This window comes from Camelus bactrianus, chromosome 9 (genome assembly GCF_048773025.1).
Source record: "Camelus bactrianus isolate YW-2024 breed Bactrian camel chromosome 9, ASM4877302v1, whole genome shotgun sequence".
Taxonomy (NCBI): Eukaryota; Metazoa; Chordata; class Mammalia; order Artiodactyla; family Camelidae; genus Camelus; species Camelus bactrianus.
The window spans coordinates 48,363,463-48,380,146 of record NC_133547.1 but is presented as its reverse complement, the minus strand read 5'-3'; the positions used below and the strand labels follow the sequence as shown (position 1 = coordinate 48,380,146).

Genomic DNA, 16,684 nt, shown 5'->3' with positions numbered 1-16,684 from the left:
GTGAATAAAAAATTCTTGACTCATTGATTGCAATTATTGTGGGATGCGAATGCTGAGATGACCATCAAGGGACCACCAGTCCCTGAGCCCCGTGCGCACGTGATGGCTGCTCCTGGTTATTGTCTGCTGCAGTGATGTGAAGACACGAACATTTGTAACCCCTGCCTCCTAATTCTGGTTGGCCAGAATTATTGCTATTTTTCCCTTTTAAGTGCCTGAAGGCCAGATGGGGCCTGAAGCCTGCTATTTGCCTAGAGTCCCCAGCATTGCCCCACATCTCCCCCATGATTTCATTTGCTTAGTTCAATTTGTCATGGAGCAGTGGGCTCAAGGTGCCTTCTGTTTTACAGCTGTGCCTGGAGATCACTAACTCTGGGATTATTAAGCTGTGTTTTAAAGCGGTGCCAGTCAGGTTACAGAAAGGTTAGAAAAGACTGGAAAGCAATGCGACAGATGAAAATTCGCTACAAACCACAAATCACCATTTGGACGTATTGGCCTGGGGTGGCCTTTCCTATGAAGTAGATGGTGTTAACAAAATGCAGTGAACACTTTTGCTAAATGTTTCTTTTGACTCATGACAGCTAAAGTGCCTTCAAAAAAATGTTTAGGTGTCATTTTCCTTTTTTTTTTTTTTTTTTTGGAGAGCTTAGAGTCATTTTTGGTACCCATCTTGTTCTGTGAGTCGATCTGGGCACGGTGCCATTGTGCTTAGACAAGACAGACGAGGGAACTGGCCTGAGCCAGTGGTGGGCCAGGCGTGTTGAGAGCCAGTGAGTGTCTCCATCCTCTCGTGTTCCCTTTGGCTTAGAACTGAATTCTCACGCCTCCTGCTCCTTCTCTAGTCCTCTGACTAGCTCACATCCTAGTACTGTTCTGTTTAGCAACTTGCAGTTACCACTTCTCCCTTTTAAAACCCCCTTTTATTTTCTACCCTGAGGTCGTCATTGTGAAACTTTCGTCGACGTGTGTCCCCAGATGCCTTGTCTGAATGGAGGGACTTGTGCTGTGGCCAGCAACATGCCTGATGGTTTCATTTGTCGTTGTCCCCCGGTGAGTGCCATGCTGCCTATTGAAGGAGTGCACTCTCGTCCATCCCTAAAGCCTGTGACAAAGCTGAGAGAGTAAACCTGATGTTTTCGGGCTCTGCAGATAACATTCTTGGTGGGGACATTTCCTAAGTTTAGCCTCTGTAGAAGAAAGTGCTTCCGTTTTCCATTTAGAACTAAGATACTCCCAGAACCGGCGAGCTCCCTCAGCTATGAGTGTCAGTCTTCAGAAGCACCAAGGAGGATGGAATGTTCGCTTGAAAATGGCGCTAGTGTCTCTGGCTTCTGGGTCTTGTGCTGGAGGATAGTCTTGCTGCCCAGTTTGGGGCAGAGTTGGTTGGAAATGCCACTCTGCTCACGTTCCTTGGCTTGGGCCTATTTGGGGGCAGGCTGCTGCTTCAACTAGAAGGAAGCCTAACGTTAGCCATTTGCTGTGCAAACGCTTTGCCAGAGGCTAAAACGTCCCTAAAACCGATCACTACACATGGAGAGATACCAAAAGGAAACCTGTCCAGTAACCCTGGCCTGGACTAAGCATTTAAGAACAAAATGACATGGGAAAGTCTCCTAGACACCCAGTCCTCTGAAGTGAGTTTCTTCCCCCTGTAAGGTCATTGTAAGAGTGATCTAACGGCGGCTAGGAAAGGCGCTCGCATGTCACCTGACTCCGGTCCTGCATGAACTGTGGACTTCATTTCTAGAAGTGAGCTCTTAGAGTGAGAAACTTCTGTCTGCCTCCTATGGGACTGCCAGCCCTGACCTCTGGTTAACTTGTAGAGGTCTCTCCCTAGAACCTGGTCCAGGAGGCTACACGGAGGGATCTCAGCCAGGTGTCTCATCTTTGCCTCCCTAGAGGTGGGGCAGAGAGGGGGTTGGGAGGGGAAATGGGGCATGCCCTCAAGAGTCAGCCTGCCACCCTCATTTGTTCACTGATTTCCACAGGGATTCTCCGGGGCAAGATGCCAGAGCAGCTGTGGACAAGTGAAGTGTAGGAGAGGGGAGCAGTGTGTGCACACGGCCTCAGGACCCCGCTGCTTCTGCCCCAACCCCAAGGACTGCGAGTCGGGCTGTGCCAGTAGCCCCTGCCAGCATGGGGGTAGCTGCTACCCTCAGCGCCAGCCTCCTTATTACTCTTGCCAGTGTCCTCCACCATTCTGGGGCAGCCACTGTGAGCTCTACACGGCCCCCACCAGCACTCCTCCTGCCACCTGTCTGAGCCAGTATTGTGCTGACAAAGCTCGGGATGGTGTCTGCGATGAGGTCTGCAACAGCCACGCCTGCCAGTGGGATGGGGGTGACTGTTCCCTCACCATGGAGAACCCCTGGGCCAACTGCTCCTCCCCACTCCCCTGCTGGGATTACATCAACAACCAGTGTGATGAGCTGTGCAACACGGCCGAGTGCCTGTTTGACAACTTTGAATGCCAGGGGAATAGCAAGACATGCAAGTAAGAGTCCAGGGTCCCCAGGACTGAGGGACACTGTCACTAACACACCTCGGTTTCTTGTTCCTGCTCCTAACTGCTCCAGAGCTTCAGCCCCGGTTGCCTCTGCTTTCAGGCTGTCAGCCTTGTCCCACCGCACACTACCCTGTGCTCTCCCTTGCTGACAGAGGCACAGGAACGCTCACTGCACAACCACCCTCTCTCTGCCTCTCTCTTCTTCCTCGCCTGCTGTTCTCACAACCTCCTGGGGGAAATAACTTTTGGAAGTGGTGTTACCTGCTCTCAGGCAGCCTCTCACGTTACCTGCCTGCAGGATGGACGGAAGGTCTGTACCTCTCTCTGTTTGCCCCATTTCTTTCCCTAAGATGGAGTTTCCCCATCTGGTTTTATCAGGAAGCGTAAACTAGATTAAGCAACTTAAACCTCCTGGTCTTCATTGTTGCAGTTACAGGGAGCTTTGTGGTTTACGTAATAACTTTCCATTTAGTCATCCCATTCAATTTAACTTCATTAATTCTCAACAACCTTGTGAGGCATAGGTAAAGTTAATGGCCTTTCACAGGCAAGGGAACTGAGAAATGGGAGGTTCAAGAACTTACCAAAGTGCGTACAGCTACTCCCGGCTCCTGATCGCCTCTTTGAGCTAGAGTGGCAAGTTGTACTAGATGGTGTAACTATAAGGGAGGGGAGTGGGGCAGGAGAGGAAATTGAAAATGAAATGACTTTTGCATCAATAGGTTTTGGGATCCAATTTTCTTTTCCCAATCTTTGAAAGATGCTATACCCATTAGATGTGGTATCCTGTGTGGGAGACACTGCTCCCCGCCTACCTTCTATAGTTGGGATTCAATCTTGATTGGAAAAGAAATGGGCCACGTCAACGTGGTTGTCTGTGTAGCATCTCTTGATGGTACAGGGCTACTGTCCAGTTTCCAGAAGCACCCTCTAGAGTCACATTTTACTCCTGAAAGCTCAGGGACAATGGATACAAAAATAGCAGAAGTGTGAACCGGTTGATTTTTGTTTCAGATTTACTTGCAAATCTGATTTAACACTATTATAAGCTGCCTGGGAGTCTGTAAGCATAGTGAGCACAGTGCTTTTTCTCATTCAGGGGGCACTCACTGATGCTAAAGGGCATAGACTATCTATAGTCTAAGAAGTCAGGACTAGGAGATTCACAGAAGCCTTCATTTGGGATCTAATCTGAGCCATAGAAGATGGGTAGGAAAACCCACATTAGTTCCAAGCAGAAAAATCACATAGAGCTCCAGTCTGGCCTGAGCCCCTTACCTTGTTCTCTTCCTCCTCTGCCTCCCTCTGCCTAGATACGACAAATACTGTGCAGACCACTTCAAAGACAACCACTGTGACCAGGGATGCAACAGTGAGGAGTGTGGCTGGGATGGGCTGGACTGTGCTGCTGACCGGCCAGAAATCCTGGCCGAGGGTACCCTGGTTATTGTGGTGCTGATGCCACCGGAACAGCTGCTCCAGGATGCTCGCAGCTTCTTGCGGGCGCTGGGCACCCTGCTCCACACCAACCTGCGCATTAAACGGGACTCCCAGGGGGGCCTCATGGTCTACCCCTATTATGGCGAGAAGTCAGCTGCCATGAAGAAGCAGAGACTGACGCGCAGGTCCCTTCCTGGCGATCAAGAACGGGAAGTGGCTGGGTAGGTTTTTAATTTCTGCACTTCTTAAAACTTAATTTTATAAGGCTGAGCACTCTGACACACAGAAGAAGTCATAACTGAACCTGTAAAAGAAAGGTCAGAGGATGGAACAGCCGACCAACTCACACAAGCCCATCATCCCAGTGTTTACGTTTAATGCCAAAGGTGTGCCTTCATCTTGGGACCCTGAAAAGTGGGCTGGAGCAAGTGGGAGGCAGGGTCTCAGGACAGCCTCCTTGAGTGCTAGACTCTCTTAACCATTGGCCAGAGCTGCCTCACACCCTCTAGCAGTGACTCCTCTTTGTATTAATCCTGGCCTTCTTTTCAAGGCCTTTCATTTTATGTCTCTTTGACAAGGGTGATATTCTGCAATTGATCTGTCACTTGCATCCCACTGTTTGTTAGTATATCTCACAGAGTTCACCTCTACAGCTCACTGAGGTGTGGGTGCAGACACAGAGGAAAGCGAGGAATAAAAAAAAAGGGGCAGGGGTGCATTTTCAGAGTCACTCTATGTGCCGTTGAGTAAACGGCAAGGGGAAGAAGCAGCCCACCAAAATGGGGAGAGCTCTGAAGACCAGCTTCACCCCATTATCTCACTTAGTCTTGTGTTGCCTAAATCAGAACACTTGGACTCAGCCAGACCAAAGAAGGTGACACATGCCCTAAGTGGGAATTAGTGTTCAGGGTCTAAACAGACAACATCTTAATTTCTGAGATCTGTCTGAAGGCAGCCTCCCAGGGGTGAACAGCCTGCAGCTGAGGGTGAGGAATAAGGCTCATGTAACCTCTCTAATTCAGATTCCCGATCGGACACCCATCTGTTTTCTCACCGTTTCCCTTTGCCCTCGTTCCCCTCGGCAACCCACAGCTCTCAGGTATTTCTGGAAATTGACAACCGCCAGTGTGTTCAAGACTCAGACCAGTGCTTCAAGAACACGGATGCAGCAGCAGCTCTCCTGGCTTCGCACGCCATCCAGGGGACCCTGTCCTACCCTCTTGTGTCCGTTGTCAGTGAGTAGCCCTGGAATTAGGGAGAAGTGTGGGGAGAAAGGGGTCACTCGGGGGCAAAGAGAAAAGGGCAAATTTTCAATGTGCAGCTATTTCTCAGGGCTGGTGAGGGCAAAGCTGCTCCCTAGAGGAATTCAGTGGTCATACTGAGAGGCTGAAGTTTTATTCATCGCTTTCCTGTCTCTCTGCGCTTGCAGGTGAATCCCTGACCCCCAAACGCACTCAGCTCCTCTACCTCCTTGCTGTTGCTGTTGTCATTATCCTCTTTATTATCCTGCTGGGGGTCATCATGGCAAAACGAAAGCGGAAACACGGCTCCCTCTGGCTGCCTGAAGGTTTCACCCTTCGCCGTGACTCCAGCAATCACAAACGCCGTGAGCCCGTGGGACAGGATGCCGTGGGACTGAAGTAAGAGAGTTTGGCAACAAGCTAGTAATCCCAGTAGCAATAAGTACGGTTAAGTGGAAAAGCAGATCTTGCTGAACCATGAGTTTAAATTCTGAGCTCTGGCCGAGCCACATTGTCACACTTGACCATGATCCTGAGTGCTACGATAGTCAAGAGTGTGGATGCTCCGCTTCTGTGTGTATCATCCCAGTGGTGCTCAGCTTCTGTGACAAGGCATACTTGCATGTAACCTCTTGATTAGTGGGGAAGGAAGGGATATTTACTCAGGTAATGGAATGTATTATTACCCATTTTTCCTGAGCCAAGGCCCTGAAAGTCTGAGTACAGCCATAAGACTGTATGATGGTAAAAAAAAAATTATTGAAAAGTCTATTTTAGATTATGATATAACCTCTGCTCTTGTTTTACACCTTCCTCATTCCCTCATATCAGAAATCTCTCAGTGCAAGTCTCAGAGGCTAACCTAATTGGTTCTGGAACAAGTGAACATTGGGTCGATGATGAAGGGCCCCAGCCCAAGAAAGCCAAGGTAAGCTGGCCGTGTCAGACTTTATCTGCTCACATTTCTTATTTCTGCCCTTTGGTATCTAGAGTGTCATGAACGGGAGAAAAGGGTGATAGTCTTTACACGTTGACCATCAGTGGCTATCCTAGGTTGTCTTTAGGTTATGGGTGGCTTTGGGTTACCTAAGTAAGTTTTTCAAAAAGAGCTCTTTAAAAATAATACAACAAACATGCTTCCTTCCTCAAGGGTCATGCTGATGGTACTTGACTTAGGACTGCTGTGTGCAAATAACAGTTTCCTTCATGGCTAGGTCTCTCTTTTATCCTCTCTGGGCACTTCTCTTTCTGGAAGGGAAGGTGGAATTAAACAGTGGAAGAAATCCACTGACCATTGAGTTTGGAGGCTTCTCATCTTGAGCCCTGGAAACTAAAGCCATAGAGAAGTAAGAGGTAGAGTGGGCAGTGTCCGACATGGCAAAGAAGGCCATTCACCCATAGCGACACGTGACTGGGACATGCGTGTATCCCGTGAATAATCTAAATCAGCTTGAGGAAATGAAAGCTGGAGGAATACAGGCACGTAGTGCCTCGTGATGGTTAAGAACATTGCCTCAGTTACAGTCAGAGCTGTATTCGAGTCCAAAACTCTGCCACTTTGTAGCTGGCGTGTTACTTAACCTCTTGGTACTTAATTATTTTTATCTGTAAGATAGGGATAATAACAATAATTCTTTCTTCTGTGAGTTGTGAGGATTAAATACAGCAATTCATGTTAATTGCCTTACGCATTTTCTATCACATACTAAGTATTCAGTAAAGGGCAGCTGCTTTTAAAATTGTAATAATAATAATTGTTCAACAAATATTTCCTGAGTGCTTGCTCTCAGGCTTGAATACAGGGTACAAGGAGGCAACCTTGGACAGGGTTTGTCCCTATTCTGAGGAATCTTGCAGGTAGCAGTAGAGACTGCCATGTCATGCCATGTAAGTTCTTAACACGTGGTCGGTTAAGTAGAGTGACCGGAGTGTGCTCTTTGGGACCAGCAAGAGGAATTAAAGTCTACTTTCTATTTGAAGGATAGCTAGGAAGTTAGTCAGACAAAGAACTGGGAGGGGCCGTGGCAGGCAGAGGGAACAACGTAGTCAGAAGCCCAGAAGCAGAAAAATGGTCCTGCGGGAAGTCTATAGACGGCACGTTAGGTAGGTAATACAGGTGACATATTAAGGCTGTCTGCTGCCTAGAGGATGGGATGGGGAGGCTGGGAGAGTTGTACAGATGATGCAGGAGAGATAAACAGGAACCACGTACCCCGAGCAGTGTGGATAATAATCTGGAGGGTTAGATAGGAGGAGAGAGAAAACTGGCGGGAGGTTAGGAGAAGCGGTGTGAGAGTCTGGACTAGCTCCTTGGCTGCACTTCCCAGGGGTGGGCCAGATTGACAGGGAGACTCGTCCCCCCCCTTTCAGGCTGAAGATGAGGCTTTACTCTCAGAAGAAGATGACCCCATCGACCGACGCCCATGGACACAGCAGCACCTTGAGGCCGCAGATATCCGCAGGACTCCATCGCTGGCTCTCACTCCTCCGCAGGCAGAACAGGAGGTGGACGTGCTGGATGTGAACGTCCGTGGCCCAGGTCAGCACCTGCAAGCCTTCCCTTTTTCACTGCACCATGCCTGCCTGCCCTTGGTTCCGCCTTGTTGTCCCTGTGTTTGCCCCTCTTGGTGATCTGCTCCCTTCTGATTTCATAGACTCAAAATCAGCTTGAGGAAACGAATGCTTAAGGAGCACAGGCTTGCAGAAATTATGAATTCATATAAGAATAAAGGGAAGTATTTCACATTGCTTCCTGTACAGCATGCTCGACCATGACAGGCTCATTGTATGGGATAGGTTTTAGTGGGATGGAAAAATAACATCCCAAAGCAGAGGTATAGAGAATTAGTTTAGTTTATATCTTAGTGCATATAGTTTATTAATAGCATATATTTTAAAATATCCAATAGGACTCAGAAACTTGAACAGAAAAGCTTATTTAACTTAGAGAATAGCTCCTCTTTACAGAAAGGACATTATCAAGGAAAAGTCAGTGGCAAATGGAAAACTAATTGCCAATTACCACAAGAAGCACAGTTTATTTTTTTCCCCAAAAGAATAATTTTACTCAAATTGAACTATTCCAACAATAGAAGTAATTGAACATTAATGTCCTTCTCCTCCTTAAATGCTTTTTGGAATTTTCCTTCCTTCTAGATGGGTGCACCCCACTGATGCTGGCTTCTCTCCGAGGAGGCAGCTCAGATATGAGTGATGAAGATGAAGATGCAGAAGACTCCTCTGCCAACATCATCACAGACTTGGTCTACCAGGGTGCCAGCCTCCAAGCCCAGACAGACCGGACTGGTGAGATGGCCCTGCACCTTGCAGCCCGCTACTCGAGGGCTGATGCTGCCAAGCGTCTCCTGGATGCAGGTGCAGATGCCAACGCCCAGGACAACATGGGCCGCTGCCCTCTCCATGCGGCAGTGGCAGCTGATGCCCAAGGTGTCTTCCAGGTAAAGAACGTGAGAAGAGTTGGTTCCTTACAGATCAATAATATTTTACCTTTTTAAAAGCACTTAATATCCCATTACATTTGTTCAGTAATTCTTTGAGAGAATAAGGCAGATGATAGAGTCATGCTTGATGGATGGGAAAGCAGGAAAAGGGAGGCAGGCAACCAGAACTGACTATATACAGCCAGATGGTCGCAGAGCCAACAGCAGATAACACTAGTCTTCTGATCGTTAATCACCATTGTGTTTTGTTTTGCTTTGTTTTGGGTGTGGCAAAATACCTCCGAGATGAACAGATCAGATAGGAGTGATTTCTGTTATGAAGCCTTTGACTACTGTCAGCTTCTCCCTCTAGCCTTGTCTGACCATGTGGGCTTCCAGCTGCTCGGTGGTGGTTTTCTTGACACGAGTTCACAGTTTACTCCTAATACCTTATTATTTTACTTTTATGAGGAAATTGGAAACATTCTGTATCATCTTAAACTGTACACCGTAAGTGAGGTTGTGGTATTTCCCCACATCTGTCTTCTTTTCTTTAGAAAGTAGAAGTACATTACTTTACATAGCCATTGTCTCGAGCACTTACTTGTTTGCACGTTCACTCATTCCCTTTATTCCTTCCTTCCTTCATTCATTCAACAAGTATTTATTGATTGACCAGGGTAGAATCTTGGGCACAAAGATAGCAAGACATCCCCTGCCTTCCAGAAATTTACAGTGTAGCCTTAGCTCTGAAGCTCTTATTTCTTATCTTAGCACCATTATTACTATTTTTAAATCCAGGTGACTTTCTTTTCTGTACTTTCTCTTATTCTAGATACTGATCCGCAACCGAGTAACTGATCTGGATGCCAGGATGAATGATGGCACTACACCCCTGATCCTGGCTGCCCGCCTGGCTGTGGAGGGAATGGTGGCAGAGCTGATCAACTGCCAAGCAGATGTGAATGCAGTGGATGACCACGGTAGGAATGAGAAGCAGGGATTCAGATTCCTACTGCAAAGCAAGCCTCTAGGGAGGGAGAATGGTTACCAGATCCTTAAAGAACTGTCTCAGATCCGAATCCACTGAAGATTCCTTCACTCATTCGTTCTTCTTTTTCCCATGTTGAGTTCAGAGAACTGAGCCAGTGTGAGATCCATATAGATGAAGCTGGGAAGGGATTTTTAGTGAGAGTTGTTGGATCTCAAAGCAAGTCCATGTAAGGTCTGCTTGTGTGGGTTCCCAAGCATCCCATTCTTGACATGAATATATGAGAGCTGACTTCATCATGGAGGGCGGGGCTGTGAGATATTCTAAGTAGACATTCCGGCTTGTAATAAATAGGTAGGTTATTGTCTTCAGTGTGGGACAGGGTAGATTCTGTTGTATGAAGGATGTGGCACCATAGATGATCCTTTTACCTAGAAGTTTTCTGAAGGCTAGACAGCCTGTACTGATGTATTTCTATAACAGGGGGAAATGAAGATAATACTTGGGTTTTTCCTGTGGGCCCCCAAAGAGAACTGGCTTCCTGCTGCTGCCTGAGAAGTTCAAGGTTTCCTTGTGCAGGTCATGATGCTTCCTTACAGGAAGGAGTAAGACAGGTCCTTCTACTGTGTCTGCTTATAAAAATGTTTTTTTCCTGCAGGAAAATCTGCTCTTCACTGGGCAGCCGCTGTGAATAATGTGGAAGCCACCCTTTTGCTGTTGAAAAATGGGGCCAACCGAGACATGCAGGACAACAAGGTACAGTCTGGGCTCTGAGCTGGAGGGCAGGCAGAGCAGTGCCTCAGATGATAAGGCCTTCCCTTTCCTCCCTTAGCTCCTCTTGTGATAAAGATAGAAAAGATGGAAGCAGGTTGGACAGGAACTTGGTCCAGCGAGCTTGAGGGCTCATATTGGGCTTCTCCAGGGGAGAGTCAGGATTGAGCCCCCTGCCTCCTCAGGACTCAGTCTGCACCAGGCTGTCCTGTCAACAAGTCTGGTGCAGACTTCTCTCCTCTCTCTCCTTTGATATTTCCCTTTCTCCTGCCTTCGTTCTCTTCACACTCATTTCCTTTTCACTGGTTCGTTTTCATTTGTTTTCCTGCTGCCTTTTTGTTTGTTTCCTGTTCTTAGACACCACGATGTTTTCCTGTTTGCTTTTCTTCCTCTGGGTTTTATGTCGAGCTTCCCCTCTCTTGCTCATCTCTCTCTCTCTCATTCATTTCCTCCTTCCCCTTATTTTAGTTCTTTCTCTCTCATGTCTTGCATCTTTTTTCTTTTCCTTTCCCTTATTTTTCCCAGTTCTGCACATCCTGTAGGTTCTTTGTCATCTCTAACTGGTGTTCCTCTGAGAACCCTATTTTGATAAGCTCAGTGCTGTTTTAAGTCAGTCTCTGGCTTGGGGACATGCTCTATGTCACACATTCCCCCACAAAAGAGATATAGCCCTTAGTGGGTCGAAATTGGTTCTTGGGGATGAGCAGAATAATCTTGCTCTCTTTATGTACAGAGCACTGGTATCCATTCAGCATGCAGGTAGATATACATTTAATCTGTAGTATTAACATTTCATGTGGGGAGACACTAGGAAAAATATGTCTAAAGGGGTGATAGTAACAAAGATTGAGAAACATTGCTTTATTTTCAAGAGTTATTAAAATGTGCTCTGTGGGCCTTTTCTGCAGGAAGAGACACCTCTGTTTCTTGCTGCCCGGGAGGGGAGCTATGAAGCAGCCAAGATCCTATTGGACCATTTTGCCAATCGGGACATCACAGACCACATGGACCGTCTTCCCCGGGACGTGGCTCGGGACCGCATGCACCATGACATCGTGCGCCTCCTGGATGAGTACAATGTGACACCGAGCCCTCCAGGCACTGTGCTGACCTCTGCTCTCTCACCTGTCATCTGTGGGCCCAACAGATCTTTTCTCAGTCTGAAGCACACCCCAGTGGGCAAGAAGTCTAGACGGCCCAATGCCAAGAGTGCCGTGCCTACTAGCCTCCCTAACCTTGCCAAGGAGGCCAAGGATACCAAGGGAAGTAGGAGGAAGAAGTCTCTGAGTGACAAGGGCCAGCTGTCTGAGAGCTCAGTGACTCTGTCCCCTGTTGATTCCCTAGAATCTCCTCACACATATGTTTCTGATACCACGTCCTCTCCAATGATTACATCCCCCGGAATCTTACAGGCCTCACCCAATCCTATGTTGGCCACTGCTGCCCCCGCTGCCCCAGTCCATGCACAGCATGCACTGTCTTTCTCTAACCTTCCTGAGATGCAGCCATTGGCTCATGGGGCCAGCACTGTGCTTCCCTCAGTGAGCCAGCTGCTGTCCCACCACCACGTTGTTCCCCCAGGCGGCAGCAGTGCGGGGAGCTTGGGTAGGCTGCATTCAGTCCCTGTCCCAGCAGACTGGATGAACCGCGTGGAGATGAATGAGACCCAGTACAACGAGATGTTTAGTATGGTCCTGGCTCCAGCAGAGGGCGCCCACTCTGGCATAACTCCCCAGAGCAGGCCACCTGAAGGGAAGCATTTAACCACCCCTCGGGAGCCCTTGCCCCCCATTGTGACTTTCCAGCTAATCCCCAAAGGCAGCATGGCCCAACCAGCTGGGGCTGCCCAGGCTCCATCCAACTGCCCTCCAGCTGTTGCAGGCACCCTGCCCACCATGTATCAGATTCCAGAAATGGCTCGTTTGCCCGGTATGGCTTTTTCCACTGCCATGATGCCTCAGCAGGATGGCCAGGTTGCTCAGACCATTCTCCCAGCCTATCACCCCTTTCCAGCCTCTGTGGGCAAGTATCCCACACCCCCGTCACAGCATAGCTATGCGTCCTCCAACGCTGCTGAGAGAACACCCAGCCACAGTGGTCACCTCCAGGGTGAGCATCCCTACCTGACACCATCCCCAGAGTCTCCTGACCAGTGGTCAAGTTCATCACCCCACTCTGCTTCTGACTGGTCAGATGTGACCACCAGCCCTACTCCTGGGGGTGCCGGAGGAGGTCAGCGGGGACCTGGGACACACATGTCGGAGCCACCACGCAGCAACATGCAGGTTTACGCGTGAAAGAGTCTGCCTCCAGTGCAGGGACAGAACTCCTACTGTAAATGCTGCTGAGGAACAAATGAAGGTCACCCGGGAGAGAAATGAAGAAATCTCTGGAACCAGCTTCTGGAGGCAGGAAAGAGGAGATGTTCTTATCTTGTAGAAAATGCAAAAGAAGCAACTTTATTAGCTTCACCGTGTATCTGCAGAGTTCTGGAGGGGGAGAGACAAGACTCCTTGTAATCTCTTGCCCATCAAGCCCAAGTTCATGGAACTTCAAGATGAATACACGACTTGGGACTATGTTTCCTCTCTTCAGTGTGGAGATCAAGACGGATGCCTCTTGTAGCTCAGACATTCTTGCAGCCTGGACTATATTTTCAGCCATGGGGGCTTCTGTCATATCCATGAGAAGATTCTACAGTAGACTCCTACTGGGAATTGTGCCTTGGAATTCTCATCTTCTCATCCTTGGAAAGTCTTTGACTTCACTTGGTGCTTTAGTTGTTGCATCTCTCTGTGGCTGAAGCCCCACCTGCATGTTAGAGACCAAGGCCTTTGTGCTTTTAATCATTCCTCCTCTGGAAAGCCTCCTTTTCCTCTCCTGTTTTCCCAGTGTCCCTAGGAGAGCCACAGGTTTACTTTTAGGGTCCTCAGCAGAAACCTTTCAAGTACGTTTCTTTAGAAAATGGACACAGTGTATTCTCCTGCATAACCATTCCCAATAGAAAAAGGAGAGCAAAATATTTTTCTCAGAACGTGTTCTGGGGACCAGAGCCCCCTTCAAGAGGCTTGCAACTTAATTCTCTTGCCTGCACTCAGGCTTCCTTCAGATCTTACCAGGAAGAAGAATGTGTTGTTTTTCCATTTCTGGACCTAGTCAGTGTGAAGGTTTATCCTTGGCCATGTAGGTAATATGACCCCTTTTAAAAACAACCCAAACAGACAAAGGTTTGGAATGTTGGAATGACCAAGAGATAAGCTAACTCATGGGAGAAGTGGTTCCCCGCTGAGAGGTCCCAGCCAAGCATTCTGTTGACTGCCACTGTGAAACACACTTGTGCCCAGGGGTTAGAGCCCTCGCCTGCTCCACTCACGCATCAGCTCATGGAGACTGTCTTAGCTGTTGAGCCTTCCCCTGCACACATCTCCACAGGAGGAAATATTTCGAACAATATGCCCTTGCCATTTAGAACTGAAATTTCCTCGGCCCGTGGGCCCCCGTGGCAGTCGTAGTCCCTTTGCCAGGTGTTCCGTCTCTATTTCCTGACGTGCCTTCTGACCGCGGGCCCCTTCACCTACCTTCCCTCCACACCGTGTGGTCTGATTACTGATGCACCCAGTGGGTTCTCACCACACACCTGGGTTTTCTGTGTTCAGCTGTGGGAACTGGAATGTTGACCTGGTTATGTAGGGCCTAAGCCAGCCTTATAAGACGATTGGAAAGGGAGGAACTGTGAGGCAGCCTCTCCTAGTTTTTGCTCTCATTCCTTTTCCTTTCAAGCAGTCATGAGATTCCCTTTTAGGAAACTGAAATAGACCCTTACCAGGGACATTTTCCGTTCATAGAGTCAATCTCCTGGATGATAATGGACAATTAGAGACTCACCGCCTTGCCATCCTCACGTTCAGATTGTGATTGCATCTCATCCGAGTCAGCTTCCTTTATTTGTGTCTGGGCAGACTCCTTGATCCTGTCGAGGACAAAAGCAGTCTAGCCAACACTGGAATTAGGAGGAAAATAGTTCTCTTCCTCTTCTCCCTCAGTCAGCTAACAGTTGGTCCTGTCTCCACACTGTCACTTCTGCCTGGAGCTATAATATCATGACACATGGAAAATTAGTTCTCCCAGGACATTTTGTCGGTAATACCAGGGGGACTGCCCACACGGGGTGTGCTGCGATGGTAGTCTTCATTCCTGCCTTGGCCGGGAGTGTTCATCAGGCCTTCCCATTTACCTGATTCATCTGTCTGTGGCTTCATATGGAAACTTTGTGTGTCTGTTAGCATGGAGTCTACAAAGGGTTTCTTCAGTCCTGCCCAAGGTCATTGAACCAACAAAAATATAATTAGTTCTGCCCTGATACAAGCAGAGTGCTTGTTCATTCTGCATTTCATTCTTTCATGTTGCACCTCTACCAGCCCCTTTCATAGAGTATAGCATTTTATCATTCTGAATGGTGACTCTCTATCCTTGGATCCATTTGTTGATTCACGGATGGGGAGAATCTACTTGCATGGACCACTGTGGACCCCACCATTCTCTGTCATACTGCTCCAGCCCCACTTCCTGAAAGTGTCAGCTTCTGCTCCAGAAGTTCCATCTTTAATAGCCTCTGCCTTCCCCATGCACACTGTAGACCTAATGTTCCTGTTCCTCCTCCTTGGGATCATGTGGGTTCTGGGGAAGTAAATGTGAAGGCTGCCGTTACAGACAATAGGCTTCAGTGATGAGGAGAGACACTGCCTTTCAAGCATTTATCAATCTCTTAGTAAGAACCCTTGTGCTGTATTGTAACTAATAGAGAGAAAGTAAGATGGACAATCACTTTCTCCAGTTTCTGAATTAGAGACTAAGTTTGTATGGAATACGTGTTTTATGCCAGGTATAGGTCACCTTCCGTGCCCTGCACATTTTTGTTTTATCTTTAAAAATTCTTCCTTTGATTCCTCTTCTGCCTACCTTTGGGGATATATTGTTTGTTGATTTGTTTGTTTCCTCTGTTGTGTGTTAAGTATCCTTTTCTGACTTACATGGTGTTGAGGGAGGGAGAGGTCTGAGGGAAGGAGAGACTGTGAGTTAGAGATTTCATGTAAGCAATCAGCTATAATGCACTAGTCCCTTATATTATTATTAAATTTGCTAGCTCATCATTCTTGCATAGAAAAGAACCAAAGGTTGTAATGTTTCGTTGGCAGGTGGTTTGGGGGTTTCGGTCTTAACCCGCACACTGAATGTATGACGCCTGTTGGAGAGGATGAGTTTATATGCCCTGAGGCTCCCACCTGTGCTGAGGTACTGTGGCTTCTCCCTTGTGTACATTCCCCTTAAAAGTGATGTGATCTCTGTTTGTATGAGAAAGCCAATAACCAGTAAAATGACTGCATATTCCTAACTATACATGGTAAGGAAAATGCACAGTTTGTTTTTACTTTTCAAAGGTTCATTCTAAAAGTAGTTAAGGTGAAATTTATATGAAAACATTTTTATCACAAAATAAAACGGTTACATGTCAAGCTCCATAGCATGGTGGTTTTTCTTTTCCTTTCTTCCATCCATGGTCTTGCAGTGATTCCCCTCACGATGTCAGAATTTGCTGAGAGAGAAATAATTTTCTTTTCATCCTGAACTCCACATTCATTCTGAATCCCACATAGCCTAGCGCTAGTCTTCTTTTTTTTTCTGTCTCCAGGCAGAGAATAAATAAATGCTTCTGAGGAAAAAGCTTCTGTCCAATAGGAAGCATCACAAAACTGAGTTACTTTTCTGTGCACTAAATGGTGACAAACGGACAATTGCTCAGGACAACGTGCCTTCCAGTGGAAATGGAGGTTGTTTGCTAAAGACAGCATTGAGACTTGAGATATAACTAATAAAACAGATGTTAACTAAACCATAAGTTTCCAATATTATTCCTCATTAAATTTTGTATAGAATTAACATATACAGCTATAAAATATTATTTTGGGCATATATTTATATATTCTTTTCTAAGTACTTGTAAGTCAATCAGTGATCTGTTTGAGCACAAATATTTGACATTGATTCTAAATATGGCATTTTCAACACAGCTGGTAGCATATATTGGTTATCCTGAGAGTGTTATAATTTTATATAAAACACATTTGAGTCTGCATGTTGGTTTTTGAAATGGTGGAAAAAGAAAATGAATTTCAGAGCTGAGGAATGTCCATCCAAGTCTGGTTCTCTGCAGGCTGGCTTCTCAGAGCCTTTCAGACTTGGTGGCAATGAAAACTTGCTCCATGGAAACCTCCTTCAGTGGATCTGGCTGCCC

At 47.2% G+C, this 16,684-nt stretch overlaps 1 protein-coding gene across 1 annotated transcript in view; it reads left to right on the top strand.

The window, feature by feature from the left end:
• The window catches only part of NOTCH2 (notch receptor 2), a 153,513-nt gene extending 137,608 nt beyond the window's left edge, over positions 1 to 15,905 (top strand). The window contains exons 24-34 of the mRNA XM_010967928.3: positions 941 to 1,053; positions 1,992 to 2,497; positions 3,823 to 4,170; positions 5,042 to 5,184; positions 5,379 to 5,589; positions 6,022 to 6,118; positions 7,561 to 7,729; positions 8,347 to 8,648; positions 9,466 to 9,613; positions 10,280 to 10,377; positions 11,301 to 15,905. Of these exons, the coding sequence (XP_010966230.1) occupies positions 941 to 1,053; positions 1,992 to 2,497; positions 3,823 to 4,170; positions 5,042 to 5,184; positions 5,379 to 5,589; positions 6,022 to 6,118; positions 7,561 to 7,729; positions 8,347 to 8,648; positions 9,466 to 9,613; positions 10,280 to 10,377; positions 11,301 to 12,689 (3,524 nt within the window). The 3' untranslated portion in view covers positions 12,690 to 15,905. The remainder of the gene's footprint in view (positions 1 to 940; positions 1,054 to 1,991; positions 2,498 to 3,822; positions 4,171 to 5,041; positions 5,185 to 5,378; positions 5,590 to 6,021; positions 6,119 to 7,560; positions 7,730 to 8,346; positions 8,649 to 9,465; positions 9,614 to 10,279; positions 10,378 to 11,300) is intronic.
• The last annotated feature ends 779 nt before the right edge of the window (positions 15,906 to 16,684 follow it).